Raw genomic sequence first — 22,223 nt, 5'->3', positions numbered from 1 at the left:
TTCTCCTGTCGTGTGTGTGTGTGTGTGTGTGTGTGTGTGTGTGTGTGTGTGTGTGTGTGTGTGTGTGTGTGTGTGTGTGTGTGTGTGTGTGTGTGTGTGTGTGTGTGTGTGTGTGTGTGTGTGTGTGTGTGTGTGTGTGTGTGTGTGTGTGTGTGTGTGTGTGTGTGTGTGTGTGTGTGTGTGTGTGTGTGTGTGTGTGTGTGTGTGTGTGTGTGTGTGTGTGTGTGTGTGTGTGTGTGTGTGTGTGTGTGTGTGTGTGTGTGTGTGTGTGTGTGTGTGTGTGTGTGTGTGTGTGTGTGTGTGTGTGTGTGTGTGTGTGTGTGTGTGTGTGTACGTGTGTGTGTGTGTGTGTGTGTTGGGTACGATTACTAGTTAATAAATAATGATTATGTCGTCTGTTTTGTGTCGTGAGTCCACCTCCAGGAACCATTAATTTAAAGTCTTATCCATTATGTTGGAACTTAATGATGCTCCCATGAACCCTCCTCCTGAGTTATATAAATCAAGTGAGATTGGACAACATGCCTGGGTCTGGGTGATCAAACACGACCATCAGTGGCAGTGTTGACTATACCCGTGTTTACAGTATCCCAGCCTCTGTATTATTAAGGTAAATCCTCTTGATCTGCTCACTGGCAGTACGTGGCTCAAGTCCAACGTGTAATACAGGACGTGCAGTGTACGAGCTCTCTCACAGGGAGGAGAGACTGTAACATAACAAGCATAGAGATGACAGGCACAGCTCAGTCCATCAGATTACCAGGAGAGATAGATAGATAGAGATAACTCGTGAACGTGTTTACGGATTTGCACCAAATTTGGAAGGTCTGATCGAGATATGACAAGGTCCACATGGCCTAGTAAGCTGTTGGTGCCAATCTAATTTATCCCATGGTTACAGGGGTTTACGGGGGTTAAAAAAAAAAGCAATGGATTTTTTCTTTTAGAGGTTCAAGAAAACATGGGGTCTTATGGGAGTATAAAAGAAAACGTTAACATGACAGTCTCTAGCAGTAACTACATTAATTTACAAGACGCGTGCCATTAGTTCTATATATACCTCGCTATGGTAATGGTTCGTGAGAGGTTTTGTCTGCGCTTGGTTGATGCTTAATGCGTTGTGGTTGTAGTATTGTTGAGGTGGTGGTGGTGGTGTTGTATTGTTGTGGTTAGTTAAGGTGTTATGTGTATTACTTATGTTGATGTGACCCCTTCTTCCCCTCATCCCTCCTTCCCCTCATCCCCTCCTCCCCTCACCCCTCCTCCTTCACTCCCCCCCTTCACCCCCCCTTCACTCCTCCTTCCCTCACTCCTTCCCTCCTCCTCCTTCCCTCACTCCTCCTTCCCTCTCCTCCTTCCCTCCTCCTCCTTCCCCTCACCCCTCCTCCTACCCCCTCACTGCTCCTCCCCTTACTCCAACCACTCGCCTACTCTCACCACCTGTTGACTCCCTCACTCACCCTCCACTCTTCTACACTCATCCACCCCTCCTCTGCCCACCCCTCCGCACTCTGCCCACCACCCCTCACTCAACCCGCTCGCTCCACGCACTCTGCCCACCTCCTCCTCCACCCCACCCCTCCTCCTCTGCCCACCCTCCTCCTCTGCCCGCCACCCCTCCTCTGCCCGCCCACCCCCCACTCTGCCCGCCCTCCCCTCACTCTGCCCCGCCCACCCCTCCTCTGCCCGCCCACCCCTCCTCCCGCCCACCCCTCACTCTGCCCGCCCACCCGCTAATTCACCCGCCCACCCCTCCTCTGCCCGCCCACCCCTCCTCTGCCCCCTCACTCTGCCCGCCCACCCCTTCATTCTGCCCACCCTCCTCACTCTGCCCTCCCTCCTCTGCCCCACCCACTCCTAACTCTGCCCCCCCCTCCCTAACTTTGCCCACCCTCCTCACTCTGCCCACCCTCCCCTAACTTTGCCCCACCCTCCCCTAACTTGCTTTTTACCTCCCTTTGCCCTCCTCCTCCTCTGCCCGCCACCCCCCTCCCACTCTGCCCGCCCCACCCCTTCATTCTGCCCCCCACTCCTCTGCCCCACCCTCCCTAACTTTGCCCCACCCACTCCTCACTCTGCCCCACTCCTCCTCACTCTGCCCACCCACTCCTCACTCTGCCCACCCACTCCTCACTCTGCCCCACCACCCCTCACTCTGCCCACCCACCCTTCACTCTGCCCGCCCACTCCATTCACCCAGAGATCCTTCACTTTTAATTAATAACGGGAGCGTAAATATGTGTTTAATTAGTTTGACAGCTTTTCTTTATTTTGTGAATTTATTATTATTTTAGTTTACACTGAACAAAGAGGATAGAACAATTGAATGACAATAATCTAGACAGTGAATGTTTTCTATAGTGTGTGTGTGTGTGTGTGTGTGTGTGTGTGTGTGTGTGTGTGTGTGTGTGTGTCCAACAATGTCTACATTATTTCTTGGCATCATACTTCTTATATTTATTACGCGAAAATCATAGGTTACCTCGCCAGCCTATTGGATACTTACAAGCCAGAGGTGCGTATGTGGCGTAGATTATACAGGTATGAAAGGTGTGTGTATATGGCGTGGATTATACAGGTATAGAAGGTGTGCGTAGGTGGCGTATATTATACAGGTATGGAAGGTGTGCATAGGTGGCGTAGATTATACAGGTATGGGAGGTGTGTGTATATGGCCTAGATTATACAGGTATGGAAGATGTGCTGGTGTTGATATCCCTCCTCCTCCTCTCCTCTTTCTTTTCTTCTTCATCTGTTCATTCTTCATTTCCCAACCCTCTTCTCCCTTCTTCCTTATACCCCACCTCAATTATCCCTCCCTTTTTTGTCTGGCTGAATATCTCTGTCTGTCTGTCTGTCTGTCTGTCTGTCTGTCTGTCTGTCTGTCACCATCCCCACAAACAAACAAATAATTAATAGCATCTCAATAATATCAACAGTAAACCCTCACTGGCATCCCCTTGTGATAATTAGGACAGCGGCGGCGTCAATTAGCAGTAAATGAACTAATTATCAGACTCGATAAAACAATAGTATAACGAGGGTATTGGTTAACGTTAATGAAACGCTCAGTGGCGGTGAGGGTCAACGAGTCAATTAATGAAGCAGGCGAGTGTTGTCATTGGTCGTATTTCTCATCGATTAAATGGTGATGTTTGACGTAGAAGGAAGGTATTTTACCGAGTTTGTCAAATGTTGTTGTGTTGTTTTAAATTTCGAAAGAACAGCGTAACGAACTATTGCTGGTAAATTGTGTTATTAATTATTTTTATTATTTTATTATTATATTTACTATTATTATTAACAGATCAAAAAATTTTCATACTATTACATCTCCCCGTTTCTTTCCGCCTCCCCCGTCTTTTCTCCATTCCTTCTTTCCTCTCTTCTTTTCGTCCTCCCTTTACTTATATATTTCCTCCTTTCCATCCATCCTTTCTTCCCTCCATCCTCTATTCCACTCTTCCCTCACTGAAATTGAATCCAACTGCTTGATCATTGAGATTACGAGGGAGGGAGGGGAGGGTGAGGGGGGGGGGTGTCCATCCTACCCCCTCAACTCTATCAGTTTTGTGTTGTAAAGTTTGGGTATAGAGTCGCCAGGTGGCCCTTAACAAAGATTAAATTCCATGAGATGATTGAGTCATGCCTGAGGGCTCTTGGTGTGGTGGTCCGTTAGGTAATGCAGAACGACGCGTTTAACTGTTTAGTTGTGACGAGGACGTGGGGAGGACGTGGGGAGTGTATGAGTGTTTAAATTATATACATGTGTTTGTACGTATTTGTTTGTCAGTAAGTTTGTGAAGACGTGTGTCCGTGTTTGTTTACATGGGTAGTGAGGCGTGTGTGCTGTGTAGAGGCACTCCAGTGGTCACCCAGCACGGGAAGTTCATAATGTAAACACTAACCTTACTATGTCCTGTTGATTTAACAGGGGCTGGCGTCAGGGGAAGCCCGGAGAGGGGCGGGGTGACGTGGCCCTTGTGAGGAGCCCCTGGGGTGTCCACGACCCCCAGGGGAGGATCGCTACCGGCGACCCAAGTAACACGTGCCCACGCCCCCAACCCACGCCCCGCCATGAACATCGCCAAGCTGCGACACACGTTTATGCGGTCTCGGACGCCCACGGGCGCCGAGATGAAGCAACAGAACAGCTTGGATGTTCCGCCGCAGATCCGCTCTGCTTCATTCGACGAGATGCAGCTCAAGCCGGGACGGCGAGAGTCGTCGTCGTCGTCCTCGTCACCCGCGGAACGGCAGTCCTTTCTGCTCCGCGTGCCCTACCTCGGCCCAAAACGTTCCAAGAGTTTCGACTCTGGTTGTGGCGACGTCGACGACACCGACTCCTCGTCCCGCAAGAAGAACTCGCGTCCATCCTCACTTGACAAGGCGAGCCACCAGTGCGTCCACTGTGTGTATATAGAATCGCTGTCACGACGCTTTGGCTGTGAGGGCAGAAGAATTCCCTACAACATGTCACTTGACTTCGTGAGCAGTCTGGACAGCTCGCGTGAGGAGGTGGAGGACGAGGAGGACGAGGACTGGGACGAGGACAGCTCGAGTGACGAGCTGCACGAGGTGATCTGTCGCATCAAGGTAACGCTCAGTCCTAACTCACCGTCGTCGGCGTCGCCCACGCAGGAAGAAGCACCGACTAGCGTGGCCACGGCGCCGCGCAGTAAAACAGTCTCTCCTAAGTTGGAGCGTCAACCTGCCATCTTCTGTATGAACACGAGCACCGAGCTCAGTTCACAGGAGAACAGTTTTGATTTAAGTGATGGTGGATATAGCCACCACGGTTCCTTTCAGTACTTGGGTTCCTCTAGTGAGTACGGTGATGGGGAGCAAAGTGGGGAGCAGGGAGGAGGGGAGCAGCAGCAGCAGCAGCAGCAGCAGCAGCAGCAGCAGCAGCAGCAGCAGCAGCAGCAGCTCCACCAGCAGCAGCTCCACCAGCAGCAGCGCGGGAGCAGCAGCAGGGAGGGGTTGGAGGGAAAGGAAGGGGTGACGGACGTGTTCCTGGAGGTGCCGTCTCGCAGGGACAGAGCCGCCTCCCTCGACTTTGCCTTCGCCAGCTTCCCCGACCCGGAGGAACTGCTCAAGTCCGTCACAGCGGGCCTCACGCGCTCAGTCTCCCTCGAACCTCCCAAGTCCCTCCGCTCCAAGAGTATCGACATCGAATTACCAACTGAGGAAGATGGTGACTACAAGGTTGTGGTGACCTCCCCCAAGACGGCCAAGTAGGTCACCCTCAACACTCTGCATGTTCGCTTTACGGCTCTTTACTTGTTTCATCTCTTAAATAATATCCCCCACTGTCCCAAGTCTCTCTCACCTGTAATATATAACGAGGCGCCACCAGCAGGACGAGGTAAGTACTGCAGTGATTATATTCTCTATTTGACTTCTACTGTATACAACATGGTAAGTGATTCATTACCCGAGTTACAAATATTATTTTTCTTTCCACATCATAATCTGGTGGCATCAAATATCACTTATGCTTGTTTGTTTACTTCATAATCACTTGTTTACTCATTAATATTTTATAATTCACATTTTCGAACTTAATTCCTAACTCACATATTTAAAACAGTATTACATGCTTACTTGATTGTTATTACCTAATTACTTACACACCTAATATTACCTCCTTACAACACCTAACTCACTCACTGTCAGCAGGTGTTTCTCAGGTGCAGGCGTTGGAACCCTCCTCCCCTCCCCCTCCCTCTCCCTCTGGTGACAGGTGGGCAGGCAGACAGGGTACAGCAACAGGTGGGGCAGGCAGACAGGGGTACAGGGAGCACAGGTGGGCAGGCAGACAGGGGTACAGGGGGCAACAGGTGGGGCAGACTGACAGGGTACAGGGAGCAACAGGTGGGGCAGGCAGACAGGGGTACAGGGAGCAACAGGTGGGGCAGGCAGACAGGGGTACAGGGGGCAACAGGTGGGGGCAGACTGACAGGGTACAGGGAGCAACAGGTGGGGCAGGCAGACAGGGGTACAGGGCCACAGGTGGAGCAGGCAGACAAGGGTACAGGGGGGCAACAGGTGGGGCAGACTGACAGGGGTACAGGGGCAACAGGTGGGGCAGGCAGACAGGGGTACAGGGAGCAACAGGTGGGGTAGGTAGACAGGGCAACAGGGGCAACAGGTGGGGCAGACTGACAGGGGCAGGGGGGCAACAAGTGGGGCAGGCAGACAAGGTACAGGTGGGGGCAACAGGTGGGGCAGACTGACAGGGTACAGGGGGCAACAGGTGGGGCAGGCAGACAGGGGGTACAGGGAGCAACAGGTGGGGCAGGCAGACAGGTACAGAAGCAGCAGGGGGGCAGACATGGGTACAGGGAGCAACAGGGCAGGCAGACGGCACAGGAAGTAACAGGTGGGCAGGTGGGCAATAGGAGCAATGGCAGCCCCAGATATGAGCCGATCGATGGCGTTGTGTAGTCCTCACAGAGACGTGGGAGCTTAACACATTCTCTCTCTCTCTCTCTCTCCACCTTATGCTGCTACTGCCTTTCAGCCTATTTTCTTTCATTCACTTTTTTCTTTCTCCCTTCTCGTCGCCTTTTCCTCACTGGCAAGCTTAAATATAGGCTGGGCTGTTATATGAGCGATAGCGGTTGGTTGTAAACGGGGCTGTCTAGTATGGGCCAATAGTCTCGCTGTAGATCTCCTCCATTCTTATGTTCCTCCCCACACATACGTCCTTTACAGTAGTGTGTGTGTGTGTGCGTGTGCCATAGGCTAACAGCTCTGGAAACATCTATTTAATATAACCGACACAGACGCACAAACCAACAAACATGTCACAACCTTGAGAGTTTAATCTTCCTTAATTTTTAATATAATAGTGTAATGCCTAACCTATTTACACGCTTAAAGACCTTAATAGTTAAAGCACAGTAATAACATCAAAACAACCACATCATGATGTTATTGGACTTTATATAAAATAAATTTATAACTATTAATTCTGACCTTGTACTGAAACTCACAATTTAATTTAGTCTTTTATTTCCTGGTGTCACAGTTGATCTCCTAAATATACTGTATATATTAAAAAACACATAAATAAATATAAATATGGTGGTATATGCAAACTCACAATCTGTCACTGCTGTTCCCAATTTACATATTTCATGCGCTATAAAAAATACCCAATTTTTTTTTGTATCTGCAATTAAAAAAAAAACAATCCTTGAAATAGTCATTGTTAACCTAACCTAACCAACCCTTACCTAACCTAACCGAACCTAATCTAACCTTATTTAACTTACACCAGAAAAAGAATCACGTATCGTTATCTTTTTTTATTCAATTCGTTGTTTATGCCTGAATAAATTTACTTATGATATTTTTACTCTTTTGAATTGTTGTTGTTTTGATATTTTCTTCATTAGTCTCTTTCTCTCTCACTTATCTTCTCCTCCTCTTCCGCTTTCCCTTTGTCTCCTCTCATTCTACCTCATTAAGACCTCTCCCTATTCCCCCTTCCCATTAATCTACCTTCTTAGGAAACCTACCTTACTCCCACACCTCCCATTATATTAAATCATTCCCTTTAATCTATGTTTCTGGGCCATTAAACTTACCCCATTATTTTGTGTTTTAAGGACCCCCAACCTACACCACACCCCCCATTATGTAAACCCATCACCCATTAATCTCAGTTTCTGGTCCTCCCTAACCTACCCCTTACACCCCCCATTATATAAGACCATTCCCCCCCATTATATAACACCATCTCCCATTATATACACCATCCCCATTATCTCTTACCATCTACGTTATATAACACCATCCCCCGTTATATAACACCATCCCCCCATTACATAACACCATCCCCCCATTACATAACACCATCCCCCATGCCTATAACACCATCCCCCATTACATAACACCATCCCCCATTCACATACCATCCCCCATTATATCTTTATCCCCCCATTATATAACACCACCATCCCCATTATGTAACACCATCCCCCATTATATATTACTATCCCCGTTATATAACACCATCATTACATATCATCTGAGTAATAACACCATCCCCTCATTATATATACTACCCCCCATTATATATACCATCCCCCCGTTATATAGCCTACCATCCCCCATTATATAACACCATCCCCCATTATATAACATAAGCTCCCCCATTATATAACACCACATCCCCCATTACATAACACCATCCCCCATTATATAACACCATCCCCTCATTATATAACACTACCCCCCATTATATAACACCATCCCCATTATATAACACCATCCCCCCCATTATATAACACCATCCCCCCCCATTATAAACCATCCCCCATTATATAACACCATCCCCTCATTAACCTGGTGCTCGTTTGGTGTCCACAGGAAGGCCATCAACTCTGAGGTGGAGATCCAGTGTGAGAATGGCGAGCGTCGGGTCCTGCGCTCCACCTGCGACTGGAATGAAGGAGCCATCAACGGGGACCATCTGTGGTGCCCAACCTCAGCCTCCGGCGACTTTTGCTACGTCGGCGAGGACAACTGCTGCGTGAGTACCTGCTGGTGGTGTTCTTATGGTGTTGGTGTAATTCTACCACTATGTGTGTGGGGAGAGTTTGTTTTATGTTAGTGGTTAATTACGTTTTAGTAATTTTGTGAGTTTGCAGGTGATGTTGGGGTTAATTAACTTTACCTTCAGGGATGTTCTTGGTTAGGGTTGATTAACTGTACTTTGGGTGCCTTAAAAGGTTAATTTTTACCTTCAGGATGTTCTTAGAGATGAGGTTGATTAACTGTACCTTTAGGGGATGTTCTTAAGAGTTATTAACTTTATTCAGGGATGCATAAGATAGTTAATTCTGTACCTTCAGGGGAAGTTCTTAAGTTGAGGGTTAATTTACTCTACCTTCAGGGAAGTTCTTAAGTTGGGGTTATTACTCTACCTTCAGGGATGTTCTTAAGTTGGGTTTTCCCCAGGAGTTCTTAAGTTGGTTAATTTACTCCTTCAGGGATGTTCTTAAGGTTATTTCTACCTTCGGGGGATGTTCTTAAGTTAGGGGTTAATTTACTCTACCTTCAGGGGATGTTCTTAAGTTAGAGGTTAATTTACTCTACCTTCAGGGGATGTTCTTAAGTTAGGGGTTAATTTACTCTTCATTGGATGTTCTAGTAGAGGTTAATTCTCTACGTTCAGGGGATGTTCTTAGTTAGAGGTTAATTTACTCTACCTTCAGGGGATGTTCTTGAGTTTGAGGGTTAATTTCTCTACCTTCAGGGGATGTTCTTAGTTGGGTTAATTTACTCTACCTTCGGGGATGTTCTTAAGTTAGAGATTAATTGGCTCTACTTCTGACCAGTGAAGATGTAGGTTTACTCAGTAGGAAAAAATGTTTATTGAATCAATTACCTTACCTAAAAAAATATCGTCTTATTTACGTATTAAGAATTCTTCAAAAAATTAAAAATAGATAAATAAATAAGACATCAAAGAGTATCGGACTACGTTAGTGATATTAATTAATGTGGTTTTTTCGTCGGCATTAACGTGGTTTAAAAATCTTCGTGTAAATATGTAGGAAAAACCACGATATATCACAAAATAATATATCTTGCGTAATATAATTATAGTTTACTTAATATAAAATTTTAAAATATACTTTATGATATACTTTGATAGACTTAATATACTTAATTTATAAAACAAGACACTTAGTATTAATTTATATTGTTGACTCGAAATATTTACCATTAAACTTGACCCATTTTTGCCAGAGGTTTTGTTTATACTCTCCGTTTTTGTGATGCCAGGGAGGTTTGTTTAATGTCAACATATATTACCTCCACAGCAATACTAATGGCGTCGTTTAGCCAAATGGGCGGCATTTTAGCGACATTAGAGCTGATGTCATTAGAGGAGGAAGTCGTACAGTTTTAAAAAGAGGAATGAGGAGTATAATTTTCCCGACGTTAGCTCGTTTATTGTGTGTTGAGGTTTATTTCCCCGACCAACTGTCCGTGTAGCACGAATGTGGAAACTAATTTGAATTATTCGCTAAAAAAAGAGCATGTGTCTAAAAAGAGCATGGGTAACTTAAAGCAGCATGGATCGCTAAAAAGAGCATGGGTCACTAAAAAAGAGCATGTGTTTAAAAGAGCATGGGTAACTTAAAACAGCATGGATCGCTAAAAAGAGCATGGGTCACTAAAAAAGAGCATGTGTCTAAAAAGAGCATGGGTAACTTAAAACAGCATGGATCTCTAAAAAGAGCATTGGTGCCTAGAAAGAGCATGGATCGCTAAAGAACATGGCTCGCTTAAAGCAGCGTAGGTTGTTAAAAAGAGCATGGATCGCTAAAAACAAAAACAAATTTCTAACTAAAAAGAACATGGCTCGCTAAAACATAAAAAAAAAAATCTCCAAACAAAGAGATTTAATTTTTTTCTCCACGTTTTTACTCGTGTTTATTAGCTTAGTCAGCCATTTATTCAGATCATCATTTTTAATTCCCGTGTTATTGCGTTACTTATATTTCACTCTTCCAATAATTATTCGACCGATTTATGTCTTTCCAAAATAACTTGTATATTACTTTGTGTATATCCGTGAAGCCTTCGTTCATTTTGACAATAGATGATAATGCATAACGTGGGCTTTCGTTCACGAGTTTAGAACGATAATGATGAATGATAGTGAATGATAATGGAGGATGATGAATGATAATGGGTAATGATGAATGATAATGGGTAATGATGAATGATAGCGACTGACAATGTATAATGATGAATGACAGTGAATGATAATGGATAATGATGAATGATAGTGAATGATAATGAAAGATGATGAATGATAATGAATGATAAGGGAGGATGATGAATGATGATGAATGATAGTGAATATTAATGGATAATAATGAATAATGATGAATGATAGTGAATAATGAATGATAGTGAATGATAATAAATGATGATGAATGATAGCGACAATGTATAATGATGAATGATAATGAATAATGATGAATGATAGTGAATGCTAAAATTACAATAAATGGTGATAATAACCGGGAAGTAATTTAATTGGGATGAGAATAACTGACACACAGACGGACGGACAGACGAACTGACACATAGACGGACGGACAGACGAATTGACACACACACACACACACACACACAGACGGACGGACAGACGAACTGACATAGATGGACGGACTGACAGACGGACGAACTTGGACGTAGACATAGACAGACACTGACAGACGGACGGACTTTCGGACTGTCGGATTCGAACGTAGACAGATACAAACAGACGGATTGACAGACGGACTTTCAGACTGTAGGATTTTGATGTAAACAGACACAGAGAGACGGACAGAGATAGATAGAGACAGATAGACAGAAATAGATAGACACAGACAGACAGAAATAGATAGACACAGACAGACAGACAGACAGACAGACAGATTGCCTCACGTTCACACACTCTAGTCACGTCACGTCTCTTGCCATTGCGGTCGTTAATGGGATGTGAATTATATGTAGTGAGCGTACCTGTGTCGCGGGTGGTGGTGGGTGTTGTACCTGTGTCGCGGGTGGTGGTGGGTGTTGTACCTGTGTCGCGGGTGGTGGTGGGTGTTGTACCTGTGTCGCGGTGGTGGGTGTTGTACCTGTGTCGCGGGTGGTGATGGTGGACGTTGTACCTGTGTCGCGGGTGGTGGTGGTGTTGTACCTGTGTCGCGGGTGGTGGTGGGTGTTGTACCTGTGTCGCGGGTGGTGGTGGGTGTTGTACCTGTGTCGCGGGTGGTGGTGGTGTTGTACCTGTGTCGCGGGTGGTGATGGTGGACGTTGTACCTGTGTCGCGGGTGGTGGTGGGTGTTGTACCTGTGTCGCGGGTGGTGGTGGGTGTTGTACCTGTGTCGCGGGTGGTGGTGGTGTTGTACCTGTGTCGCGGGTGTGGTGGGTGTTGTACCTGTGGCGGGTGGTGGTGGTGTTGTACCTGTGTCGCGGGTGGTGGTGGTGTTGTACCTGTGTCGCGGTGGTGGTGGGTGTTGTACCTGTGTCGCGGGTGGTGGTGGTGTTGTACCTGTGTCGCGGTGGTGGTGGGTGCTGCACCTGTGTCGCGGGTGGTGGTGGGTGTTGTACCTGTGTCGCGGGTGGTGGTGGGTGTTGTACTGTGTCGCGGGTGGTGATGGTGGGTTGCACCTGTGTCGCGGGTGGTGGTGGGTGTTGCACCTGTGTCGCGGGTTGGTGGTGGGTGTTGTACCTGTGTCGCGGGTGGTGGTGGGTGTTGACCTGTGTCGCGGTGGTGGGTGTTGTACCTGTGTAGCGGGTGGTGGTGGTGTTGTACCTGTGTCGCGGGTGGTGTGGTGTTGTACCTGTGTCGTGGGTGGTGTGGTGGGTGTTGTACCCGTGTAGCGGGTGGTGGTGGGTGTTGTACCTGTGTCGCGGTGGTGGTGGGCGTTGTACCTGTGTCGCGGGTGGTGGGGTGTTGTACCTGTGTCGCGGGTGGTGGTGGGTGTTGTACCTGTGTGCGGGTGGTGGTGGTGTTACCCGTGTCGCGGGTGGTGGTGGGTGTTGCACCTGTGTCGTGGGTGGTGGTGGGTGTTGGTACCTGTGTCGCGGTGGTGGTGGTGTTGACCTGGTCGCGGGTGGTGGTGGTGTTGTACCTGTGTCGCGGGTGGTGGTGGTGCTGGTACCCGTGTCGCGGGTGGTGGTGGTGTTGCACTGTGTCGCGGGTGGTGGGTGCTGTACCTGTGTCGCGGGTGGTGGTGGTGTTGTACCTGTGTCGCGGTGGTGGTGGGTGTTGTACCTGTGTCGCGGGTGGTGGTGGGTGTTGTACCTGTGTCGCGGGTGGTGGTGGGTGGTGTTGCACCTGTGTCGCGGGTGGTGGTGGGCGTTGTACCTGTGTCGCGGGTGGTGGTGGGTGGTGTTGTACCTGTGTCGCGGGTGATGGTGGATCGTTGTACCTGGTGTCGCGGTGGTGGTGGGTGTTGTACCTGTGTCGCGGGTGGTGGGGATGGTGTTGTACCTGTGTCGCGGGTGGTGGTGGGTGTTGTACCTGTGTCGCGGGTGGTGGTGGGTGTTGTACCCGTGTCGCGGTGGTGGTGGGGTGGTGCTACATGTGTCGCGGGTGGTGGTGGGTGTTGTACCTGTGTCGCGTGGGTGGTGGTGGTGTTGTACCTGGTCGCGGGTGGTGGTGGACGTTGGTACCTGTGTCGCGGTGGTGGTGGGTGTTGTACCTGTGTCGCGGGTGGTGGTGGTGTTGTACCTGTGTCGCGGGTGGTGGTGGGTGTTGTACCTGTGTCGCGGGTGGTGGTGGGTGTTGCACCTGTGTCGCGGGTGGTGGTGGGTGTTGGACCTGTGTCGCGGGTGGTGGTGGGCGTTGTACCTGTGTCGCGGTGGTGTGGTGGTTGTACCTGTGCGGGTGGTGGTGGGCGTTGTACCTGTGTCGCGGGTGGTGGTGGGCGTTGTACCTGTGTCGCGGGTGGTGGTGGGCGTGTACCTGTGTCGCGGTGGTGATGGTGGACGTTGTACCTGTGTCGCGGGTGGGTGGTGGGTATTCCGTGTGCGGTGGTGGTGGGGTTGTACCTGTGTCGCGGGTGTGGCGTGGTGGACGTTGTACCTGTGTCGCGGGTGGTGATGGGGTATTGTACCCGTGTCGCGGGTGGTGGTGGGTGTTGTACCTGTGTCGCTGGTGGTGGTGGGTTGTACCTGTGTCGCGGTGGTGGTGGGTTGACCTGTCGCGGTGGTGGTGGTGTTTGTACCTGTCGCGGGTGGTGGTGGAGTGTTGTGCCTGTGTCGCGGGTGGTGGTGGGTGTTGTGTGTCGCGGGTGGTGGTGGGTGTTGTACTGTGTGGGTGGCGGTGGGTGTTGTACCTGTGTGGTGGTGGTGGGTGGTGTCCTGTGTCGCGGGTGGTGGTGGGTGTTGTACCTGTGTCGCGGTGGTGGTGGGTGTTGTACCTGTGTCGCGGGTGGTGGTGGAGTGTTGTACCTGTGTCGCGGGTGGTGGTGGGTGTTGTACCTGTGTCGGGTGGTGGTGGTGTTGTACCTGTGTCGTGGGTGGTGGTGGGTGTTGTACCTGTGTCGCGGGTGGTGTGGTGATGTACCTGTGCTGGTGGTGGTGGGTGTTGTACCTGTGTCATGGGTGGTGGTGGGTGTTGTACCTGTGTGTGGTGGGTGTTATTCCTGTGTCGCGGTGGTGGTGGGTGTGTACCTGTGTCGCAGGTGGTGGGGGGTGTTGTACCTGTGTCGCTTGGTGGTGGTGGGTGTTGTACCCTGTCGCATGGGTGGTGGTGGGTGTTGTACCTGTGTCGCGGGTGGTGGTGGAGCGTTGTACCTGTGTCGCGGGTGGTGGTGGAGCGTTGTACCTGTGTCGCGGTGGTGGTGGGTGTTGTACCTGTGTCGCGGGTGGTGGTGGGTGTTGTACCTGTGTGTGGTGGTGGTGGGTGTGTACCTGTGTGTCATGGTGGTGGTGGGTGTTGCCTGTGTAGCTTGGGTGGTGGTGGACGTTAGCCACCTGTGTCGCGGGTGGTGGTGGGTGTTGTACCTGTGTCGCGGGTGGTGGTGGGTGTTGTACCTGTGTCAGGTGGTGGTGGGTGTTACCTGTGTCGCAGGTGGCGGTGGGTGTTGTACCTGTGTCGCGGTGGTGGTGGGTGTTGTACCTGTGTGGCAGGTGGTGGTGGGTGTTGTACCTGTGTCGCGGGTGGTGGTGGGTGTTGTACCTGTGTCGCGGGTGGTGGTGGGTGTTGTACCTGTGTCACGGGTGGGGTGGTGGGTGTTGTACCTGTGTGTCGGGGTGGTGGTGGGTGTACCTGTGTCGCGGGTGGTGGTGGGTGTTGTACCTGTGTCGCGGGTGGTGGTGGGTGTTGTACCTGTGTCGCGGGTGGTGGTGGGTGTTGTACCTGTGTGGCGGTGGTGGTGGTGTTGTACCTGTGTGCGGGTGGTGGTGGGTGTTGTACCTGTTGCGGGTGGTGGTGGGTGTTGTACCTGTGTCGCGGTGGTGGTGGGTTTGTACCTGTGTCCGGGTGGTGGTGGGTGTTGTACCTGTGTCGCGGGTGGTGGTGGGCATTTGTACCTGTGTCGCGGGTGGTGGTGGTGTTGTGCCTGTGTAGCGGTGGTGGTGGGTGTTATGCCTGTGTAGCGGGTGGTGGTGGGGTTGTACCTGTGTCGGGGTGGTGGTGGTGTTTGCACCTGTGTGGGTGGTGGTGGGTGTTGTACCTGTGTCGCGGGTGGTGGTGGTGTTGTGCCTGTGTCGCGGTGGTGGTGGGTGTTGTACCTGTGTGGCGGGTGGTGGTGGGTGTTGTACCTGTGTCGCGGGTGGTGATGGGTGTTGTACCTGTGTAGCGGGTGGTGATGGTGTTGTACCTGTGTCGCGGGTGGTGGTGGTGTTGTACCTGTGTAGCGGGTGGTGGTGGGTGTTGTACCTGTGTCGCGGTGGTGATGGGTGTGTACCTGTGTAGCGGGTGGTGGTGGGTGTTGGTACCTGTGTCGCGGGTGGTGGTGGTGTTGTACCTGTGTCGCGGTGGTGGGTGTTGCACTGTGTCGCGGGTGGTGGTGGTGTTGTACCTGTGTCGCGGGTGGTGGTGGGTGTTGTACCTGTGTCGCGGGTGGTGGTGGGTGTTGTACCTGTGTCGCGGTGGTGGTGGGTGTTGTACCTGTGTCGCGGTGGTGGTGGGTTGTACCTGTGTCGCGGGTGGTGGTGGGTGTTGTACCTGTGTCGCGGGTGGTGGTGGGTGTTGTACCTGTGTAGCGGTGGTGGTGGGTGTTGTACCTGTGTCGCGTGGTGGTGGGTGTTGTACCTGTGTGCGGTGGTGGTGGGTGTTGGTACCTGTGTCGGGTGGTGGTGGCGTTGTACCTGTGTAGCGGGTGGTGGTGGGCGTTGTACCTGTGTCGCGGGTGGTGGTGGGTGTTGTACCTGTGTCGCGGTGGTGGTGGGTGTTGTACCTGTGTTGCGGGTGGTGGTGGTGTACCTGTGTCGCGGGTGGTGGGTGTTGTACCTGTGTCGCGGGTGGTGGTGTTGTACCTGTGTCGCGGGTGGTGGTGGGTGTTGTACCTGTGTCGCGGTGGTGGTGGGTGTTGTACCTGTGTCGCGGGTGGTGGTGGGTGTTGTACCCGTGTCGCGGGGTGGTGGTGGTGTTGTACCTGTGTCGCGGGTGGCGGGTGTTGTACCTGTGTCGCGGGTGGCGGTGTTGTACCTGTGTCGCGGGTGGTGGTGGGCGTTGTACCTGTCGCGGTGGTGGTGGGTGCTGTACCTGTGTCGCGGGTGGTGGTGGGTGTTGTACCTGTGTCGCGGGTGGTGGTGGGTGTTGTACCTGTGTCGCGGTGGTGGTGGGTGTTGTACCTGTGTCGCGGGTGGTGGTGGGGTGTTGTACCTGTGTAGCGGGTGGTGGTGGCGTTGTACCGTAGCGGGTGGTGGTGGGCGTTGTACCTGCAGGTGGGGTGTTGTACCTGTGTCGCGGGTGGTGGTGGGTGTTGTACCTGGTCGCGGGTGGTGGTGGGTGTTGTACCTGTGTCGCGGTGGTGGTGGGTGTTGAAACTTGGTGTCGCGGGTGGTGGTGGGTGTTGTACCTGTGTCGCGGGTGGTGGGCGTTGTACCTGTGTAGCGGGTGGTGGTGGGTGTTGTACCTGTGTCGCGGGTGGTGGTGGGTGTTGTACCTGTGTCGCGGGTGGTGGTGGGTGTTGTACCTGTGTAGCAGGTGGGTGATGGACGTTACCTGTGTCGCGGGTGGTATGGTGGACGTTGTACCTGTGTCGCGGGTGGTGATGGTGACTTGTACCTGTGTCGCGGGTGGGTGGGGTACCTAGAATAATAATGACTCACGATAATGACCTACTCTATCATGTCACATTAATTATACTCATTGTGCATGATGATTATACTCATTGTGAGGGGCCATGAGTATGATGGGTCGTCAAGGCAAGTATAATCATGCTGTCTAGCTCCATAAAGCGAAGGTATGATAATGAAGGCTGAGTTAGAACAATGATTTATAATGCTCAGTGATGATGGTCGCATATTCTCCCAACAACTGAGTGGGTGACGGTGGGGTTGGGGGGGGAGGGGGGATGGAGACACCTACGGGAGAGGGGGAAGGGGGGATGGAGATACTGAGGGAAGGGGTAGAAGGAAGGAAGGAAGGAAGGAAGGGGAAGGGCAGTAGTCTCACCAAGTCTCTCAAGAAGGTCAGTTAACTCGTTCTTGGAATCAATCGTCATCGTCATCGTCATCGTATTACATTATTAACGATACGAAACAAAAACAATAGCGAAGGCATTAGTAGTAACAAAGATTAAAATAGCAACTACATAATATAATGACAACAGAAACATAACAATAACAATACCAGGAATAACAAACAACAAAACAGAGATAACTTTACTAATAACAATAACAACAATAACACTAACATTACAGTAAATAACAATAACAATAACAGAACAACAAAATAACATTATTATAAAAATAACAACAATAACACTAACAATACAGTAAATAACAATAACAATGCACCACATATCTCGGTGATTGAACTTATAATCCTACTTAAAGAGGATTAACCTGCCAGAACGCACACTGGATTAATGTAATTCCTCTGTTTTACTTTTTATTTTTACTTTTTGTTTTAGTAACTGTTCACCAGCCTCACTTGGGTGGTTGAACTCTGAACACCCTGTTTATGTGAACGCCAGGTTCTTTTAATGGAGAGTGAATAGTGAACATGTACGTGGCGCTGAACAGGTGCTAGTGTTGTGGAGGGGACACATGGTTGTAGGCCGCCTCCTGCTGGTGTTGTGGAGGAGACACATGGTTGTAGGCCTCCCTGCTGGTGTTGTGGAGGGAGGTTGTAGGCCGCCTCCTGTTGGTGTTGTGGAGGGACACATGTTGTAGGCCGCCTCCTGTTGGTGTTGTAGAGGGACATGGTTGTAGGCCGCCTCCTGTTGGTGGTGTTGTGGAGGGACACATGGTTGTAGGCCGCCTCCCTATTGGTGTTGTGGAGGGACACATGGTTGTAGGCCGCCTCCCTGCTGGTGTTGTGGAGGGGACACATGGTTGTAGGCCGCCTCCCTGCTGGTGTTGTGGAGGGGACATGGTTGTAGGCCGCCTCCCTGTTGGTGTTGTGGAGGGACACATGGTTGTAGGCCGCCTCTGTTGGTGTTGTGGAGGGGACATGGTTGCAGGCCGCCCCTGCTGGTGTTGTGAGGGACATGGTTGTAGGCCGCCCTGCTGGTGTTGTGGAGGGACACATGGTTGTAGGCCGCTCCCGCTGGTGTTGTGAGGGGACACATGGTTGTAGGCCGCCTCCCTGCTGGTGTTGTGGAGGGACAGGTGGGCCCCTGTTGGTGTTGGAGGCATGGTTGTAGGCCGCCTCCTGTTGGTGTTGTGGAGGGACACATGGTGTCCGCCCCTGCTGGTGTTGGAGGGACATGGTTGTAGCCGCCCCCTGCTGGTGTTGTGGGGGACACATGGTTGTAGGCCGCCTCCCTGCTGGTGTTGTGAGGGGACACATGGTTGTAGGCCGCCTCCTGCTGGTGTTGTGGAGGGACATGTTGTAGGCCGCCTCCTGTTGGTGTTGTGGAGGGACACATGGTTGTAGGCCGCCTCCTGTTGGTGTTGTGGAGGGACACATGGTTGTAGGCCGCCTCCCTGCTGGTGTTGTGGAGGGACACATGGTTGTAGGCCGCCTCCTGCTGGTGTTGTGGAGGGGACATGGTTGTAGGCCGCCTCCCTGCTGTGTTGTGAGGGACACATGGTTGTAGGCCGCCTCCTGCTGGTGTTGTGAGGGACACATGGTTGTAGGCCGCCTCCCCTGCTGGTGTTGTGGAGGGGACACATGGTTGTAGGCCGCCTCCTGTTGGTGTTGTGAGGCATGGTTGTAGGGCCTGTGGTGCGGGAGGGACACATGGTTGTAGGCCGCCTCCCGCTGGTGTTGTGAGGGAACATGGTTGTCCGCCTCTGCTGGTGTTGTCGAGGGACACATGGTTGTAGGTCGCCTCCCTGCTGGTGTTGTGGAGGGACACATGGTTGTAGGCCGCCTCCCTGCTGGTGTTGTGGAGGGACACGTGGTTGTAGGTCGCCTCCCTGCTGGTGTTGTGGAGGGACACATGGTTGTAGGCCGCCTCCTGCTGGTGTTGTCGAGGGACACATGGTTGTAGGCCGCCTCCCTGCTGGTGTTGTGAGGGACACATGGTTGTAGGCCGCCCTGCTGGTGTTGTGGAGGGGACACATGGTTGTAGGCCGCCTCCCTGCTGGTGTTGTGGAGGGACACATGGTTGTAGGCCGCCTCCCTGTTGGTGCTGTGGAGGGACACATGGTTGTAGGCCGCCCTGCTGGTGTTGTCGAGGGGACACATGGTTGTAGGCCGCCCCTGCTGGTGTTGTGGAGGGACATGGTTGTAGGCCGCCTCCCGCTGGTGTTGTCGAGGGACACATGGTTGTAGGCCGCCTCCTGTTGGTGTTGTGGAGGGACATGGTTGTAGGCCGCCTCCTGCTGGTGTTGTCGAGGGACACATGGTTGAGGCCTCCTGCTGTTGTGTGAGGGGGTTGTAGGCCGCCTTCCTGCTGGTGTTGTGGAGGGGACACATGGTTGTAGGCCGCCTCCTGCTGGTGTTGTGGAGGGGACATGGTTGTAGGCCGCCCTGCTGGTGTTGTGGAGGGACACAGGCGCCTCTGCTGGTGTTGTGGAGGGACAATGGTTGTAGGCCGCCTCCTGTTGGTGTTGTGGAGGGACACATGGTTGTAGACCGCCTCCCTGCTGGTGTTGTGGAGGGGACACATGGTTGTAGGCCGCCTCCCTGCTGGTGTTGTGAGGGGACAGTTGTAGGCCGCCTCCCTGCTGGTGTTGTGGAGGGACACATGGTTGTAGGCCGCCTCCTGCTGGTGTTGTGAGGGGACACATGGTTGTAGGCCGCCTCTCTTGGTGTTGTGGAGGGACACATGGTTGTAGGCCGCCTCCTGCTGGTGCTGTGGAGGGGACACATGGTTGTAGGCCGCCTCCCTGTTGGTGTTGTGGAGGGACACATGGTTGTAGGCCGCCTCCTGCTGGTGTTGTGGAGGGACACATGTTTGTAGGCCGCCTCCCCTGCTGGTGTTGTGGAGGGGACATGGTTGTAGGTTGCCTCCCTGCTGGTGTTGTGGAGGGGACACATGGTTGTAGGCCGCCTCCCTGCTGGTGTTGTGGAGGGACACATGGTTGTAGGCCGCCTCCCTGTTGGTGCTGTGGAGGGGACACATGTTGTAGGCCGCCTCCCTGTTGGTGTTGTGGAGGGACACATGGTTGTAGGCCGCCTCCTGTTGGTGTTGTGGGGGACACATGGTTTGTCGCCCCTGCTGGTGTTGTGGAGGGGACACATGGTTGTAGGCCGCCTCCCTGCTGGTGTTGTGGAGGGGACACATGGTTGTAGGCTGCCTCCCTGCTGGCAGGGAGGGACATGGTTGTAGGCCGCCCCTGCTGGTGTTGTGGAGGGACATGGTTGTGGCCCCTGCTGGTGGTGGAGGGACACATGGTTGTAGGCCTCCCTGTTGGTGTTGTGGAGGGGACATGGTTGTAGGCCGCCTCCCTGCTGTGTTGTGGAGGGACACATGGTTGTAGCCGCCTCCCTGCTGGTGTTGTGGAGGGACACATGGTTGTAGGCCGCTCCCTGCTGGTGTGTGAGGGACACTGGCTGGTGGCCTCCTGCTGGTGTTGTGGAGGGACACATGGTTGTAGGCCGCCTCCCTGCTGGTGTTGTGGAGGGACACATGGTTGTAGGCCTCTCCTGCTGGTGTTGTGGAGGACATGGTTGTAGGCCGCCTCCCTGCTGGTGTTGTGGAGGGGACATGGTTGTAGGCCGCCTCGCTGCTGGTGTTGTGGAGGGGACACATGGTTGTAGGCCGCCTCCCTGTTGGTGTTGTGGAGGGACATGGTTGTAGGCCGCCTCTGCTGGTGTTGTGGAGGGACACATGGTTGTAGGCCGCCCCCTGTTGGTGTTGTGGAGGGGACACATGGTTGTAGGCCGCCTCCCTGCTGGTGTTGTGAGGGAAATGGTAGGCCGCCTGCTGGTGTTGTGGAGGGACACATGGTTGTAGGCCGCCTCCCTGCTGGTGTTGTGAGGACATGGTTGTAGGCCGCCCCTTGCTGGTGTTGTGGAGGGGACATGGTTGTAGGCCGCCTCCCTGCTGGTGTTGTGGAGGGACACATGGTTGTAGGCCGCCTCCTTGCTGGTGTTGTGGAGGGACACATGGTTGTAGGCCGCCTCCCTGCTGGTGTTGGAGGGGACATGGTTGTGGCCGCCTCCTTGCTGGTGTTGTGGAGGGACACATGGTTGTAGGCCGCCTCCCTGCTGGTGTTGTGGAGGGGACACATGGTTGTAGGCCGCCGCCTCCCTGCTGGTGTTGTGGAGGGGACACATGGTTGTAGGCCGCCTCCCTGCTGGTGTTGTGGAGGGGACACATGGTTGTAGGCCGCCTCCCTGTTGGTGTTGTGGAGGGGACACATGGTTGTAGGCCGCCTCCCTGCTGGTGTTGTGGAGGGGACACATGGTTGTAGGCCGCCTCCCTGTTGGTGTTGTGTCTGTGTTGAACGGTATGCGGTCAAGGGTTAAAGCTGGATTTTTGAACATTGAACACATTTGTGCCAGGAAGTTATGCACGACCATTAAAGTTGCAGTATTGAACATTGAACACACGAGAGCCAGGCTGTTACACGTCCCTTTTAAAAATGAAGCACTGAACACAACAAATGAACTACTGTCAATATAAATTTGTGGAGTGAACCTTCAGATTTGAACACTGAACAAACTGGCACTAGAGACGATACACACTTCTGACAGTTGCAGTATTGAACATTAAACATACCGATGTTGAAGTCGAATACACCGCTTAAGGTACAGTATTGAACATTGAACATATGTTTGTCAAGGACGATGTGCGGCTCTCTTAAAGGTACAATACTGAACAGTGAACATACCTGGGTGTGGGATGATAATGACAATTTAAAGGAGAAGTATTGAACATTGAATGAGTGACTATCTTAAACGACATTGTACACCATGAATTGATGATTTTCTTTTGAACATTGAACATTAGTCTTGTACACTATCCACGTTGATTTGAACATTGAACTTTTATTGTCTCATATACAATATCCACGATATTTTTTAACAATGAACACATTTTTATTAAGGATACCATATGTTGAATCTACAGTATTGAAAAATTAACATTAGTAGAGGACAGTAAACCCACTTGTTCAAA

The 22,223-nt window shown here is 51.7% G+C and overlaps 1 protein-coding gene across 10 annotated transcripts in view; it reads left to right on the top strand.

The window, feature by feature from the left end:
- The first annotated feature begins 3,937 nt into the window (after positions 1-3,937).
- Positions 3,938-22,223, top strand: part of LOC121871815 (eye-specific diacylglycerol kinase-like) — a 160,998-nt gene continuing 142,712 nt past the window's right edge. For all 10 annotated transcript variants that reach the window (XR_006089954.1, XR_006089953.1, XR_006089952.1 and 7 more), the window contains exons 1-2: positions 3,938-5,237; positions 8,383-8,545. Coding sequence is in view for 2 of the 10 variants with exons in the window: in XM_042374317.1 (XP_042230251.1) it covers positions 4,078-5,237; positions 8,383-8,545 (1,323 nt within the window). In the remaining 8 variants the exon portion in view is untranslated. The remainder of the gene's footprint in view (positions 5,238-8,382; positions 8,546-22,223) is intronic.

The sequence above is a fragment of the Homarus americanus genome, unplaced genomic scaffold (assembly GCF_018991925.1).
Source record: "Homarus americanus isolate GMGI-L3 unplaced genomic scaffold, GMGI_Hamer_2.0 scaffold39675, whole genome shotgun sequence".
Classification (NCBI taxonomy): Eukaryota; Metazoa; Arthropoda; class Malacostraca; order Decapoda; family Nephropidae; genus Homarus; species Homarus americanus.
Note: the sequence above shows the minus strand (reverse complement) of the source record. Positions and strands in the feature narration are given on the sequence as shown.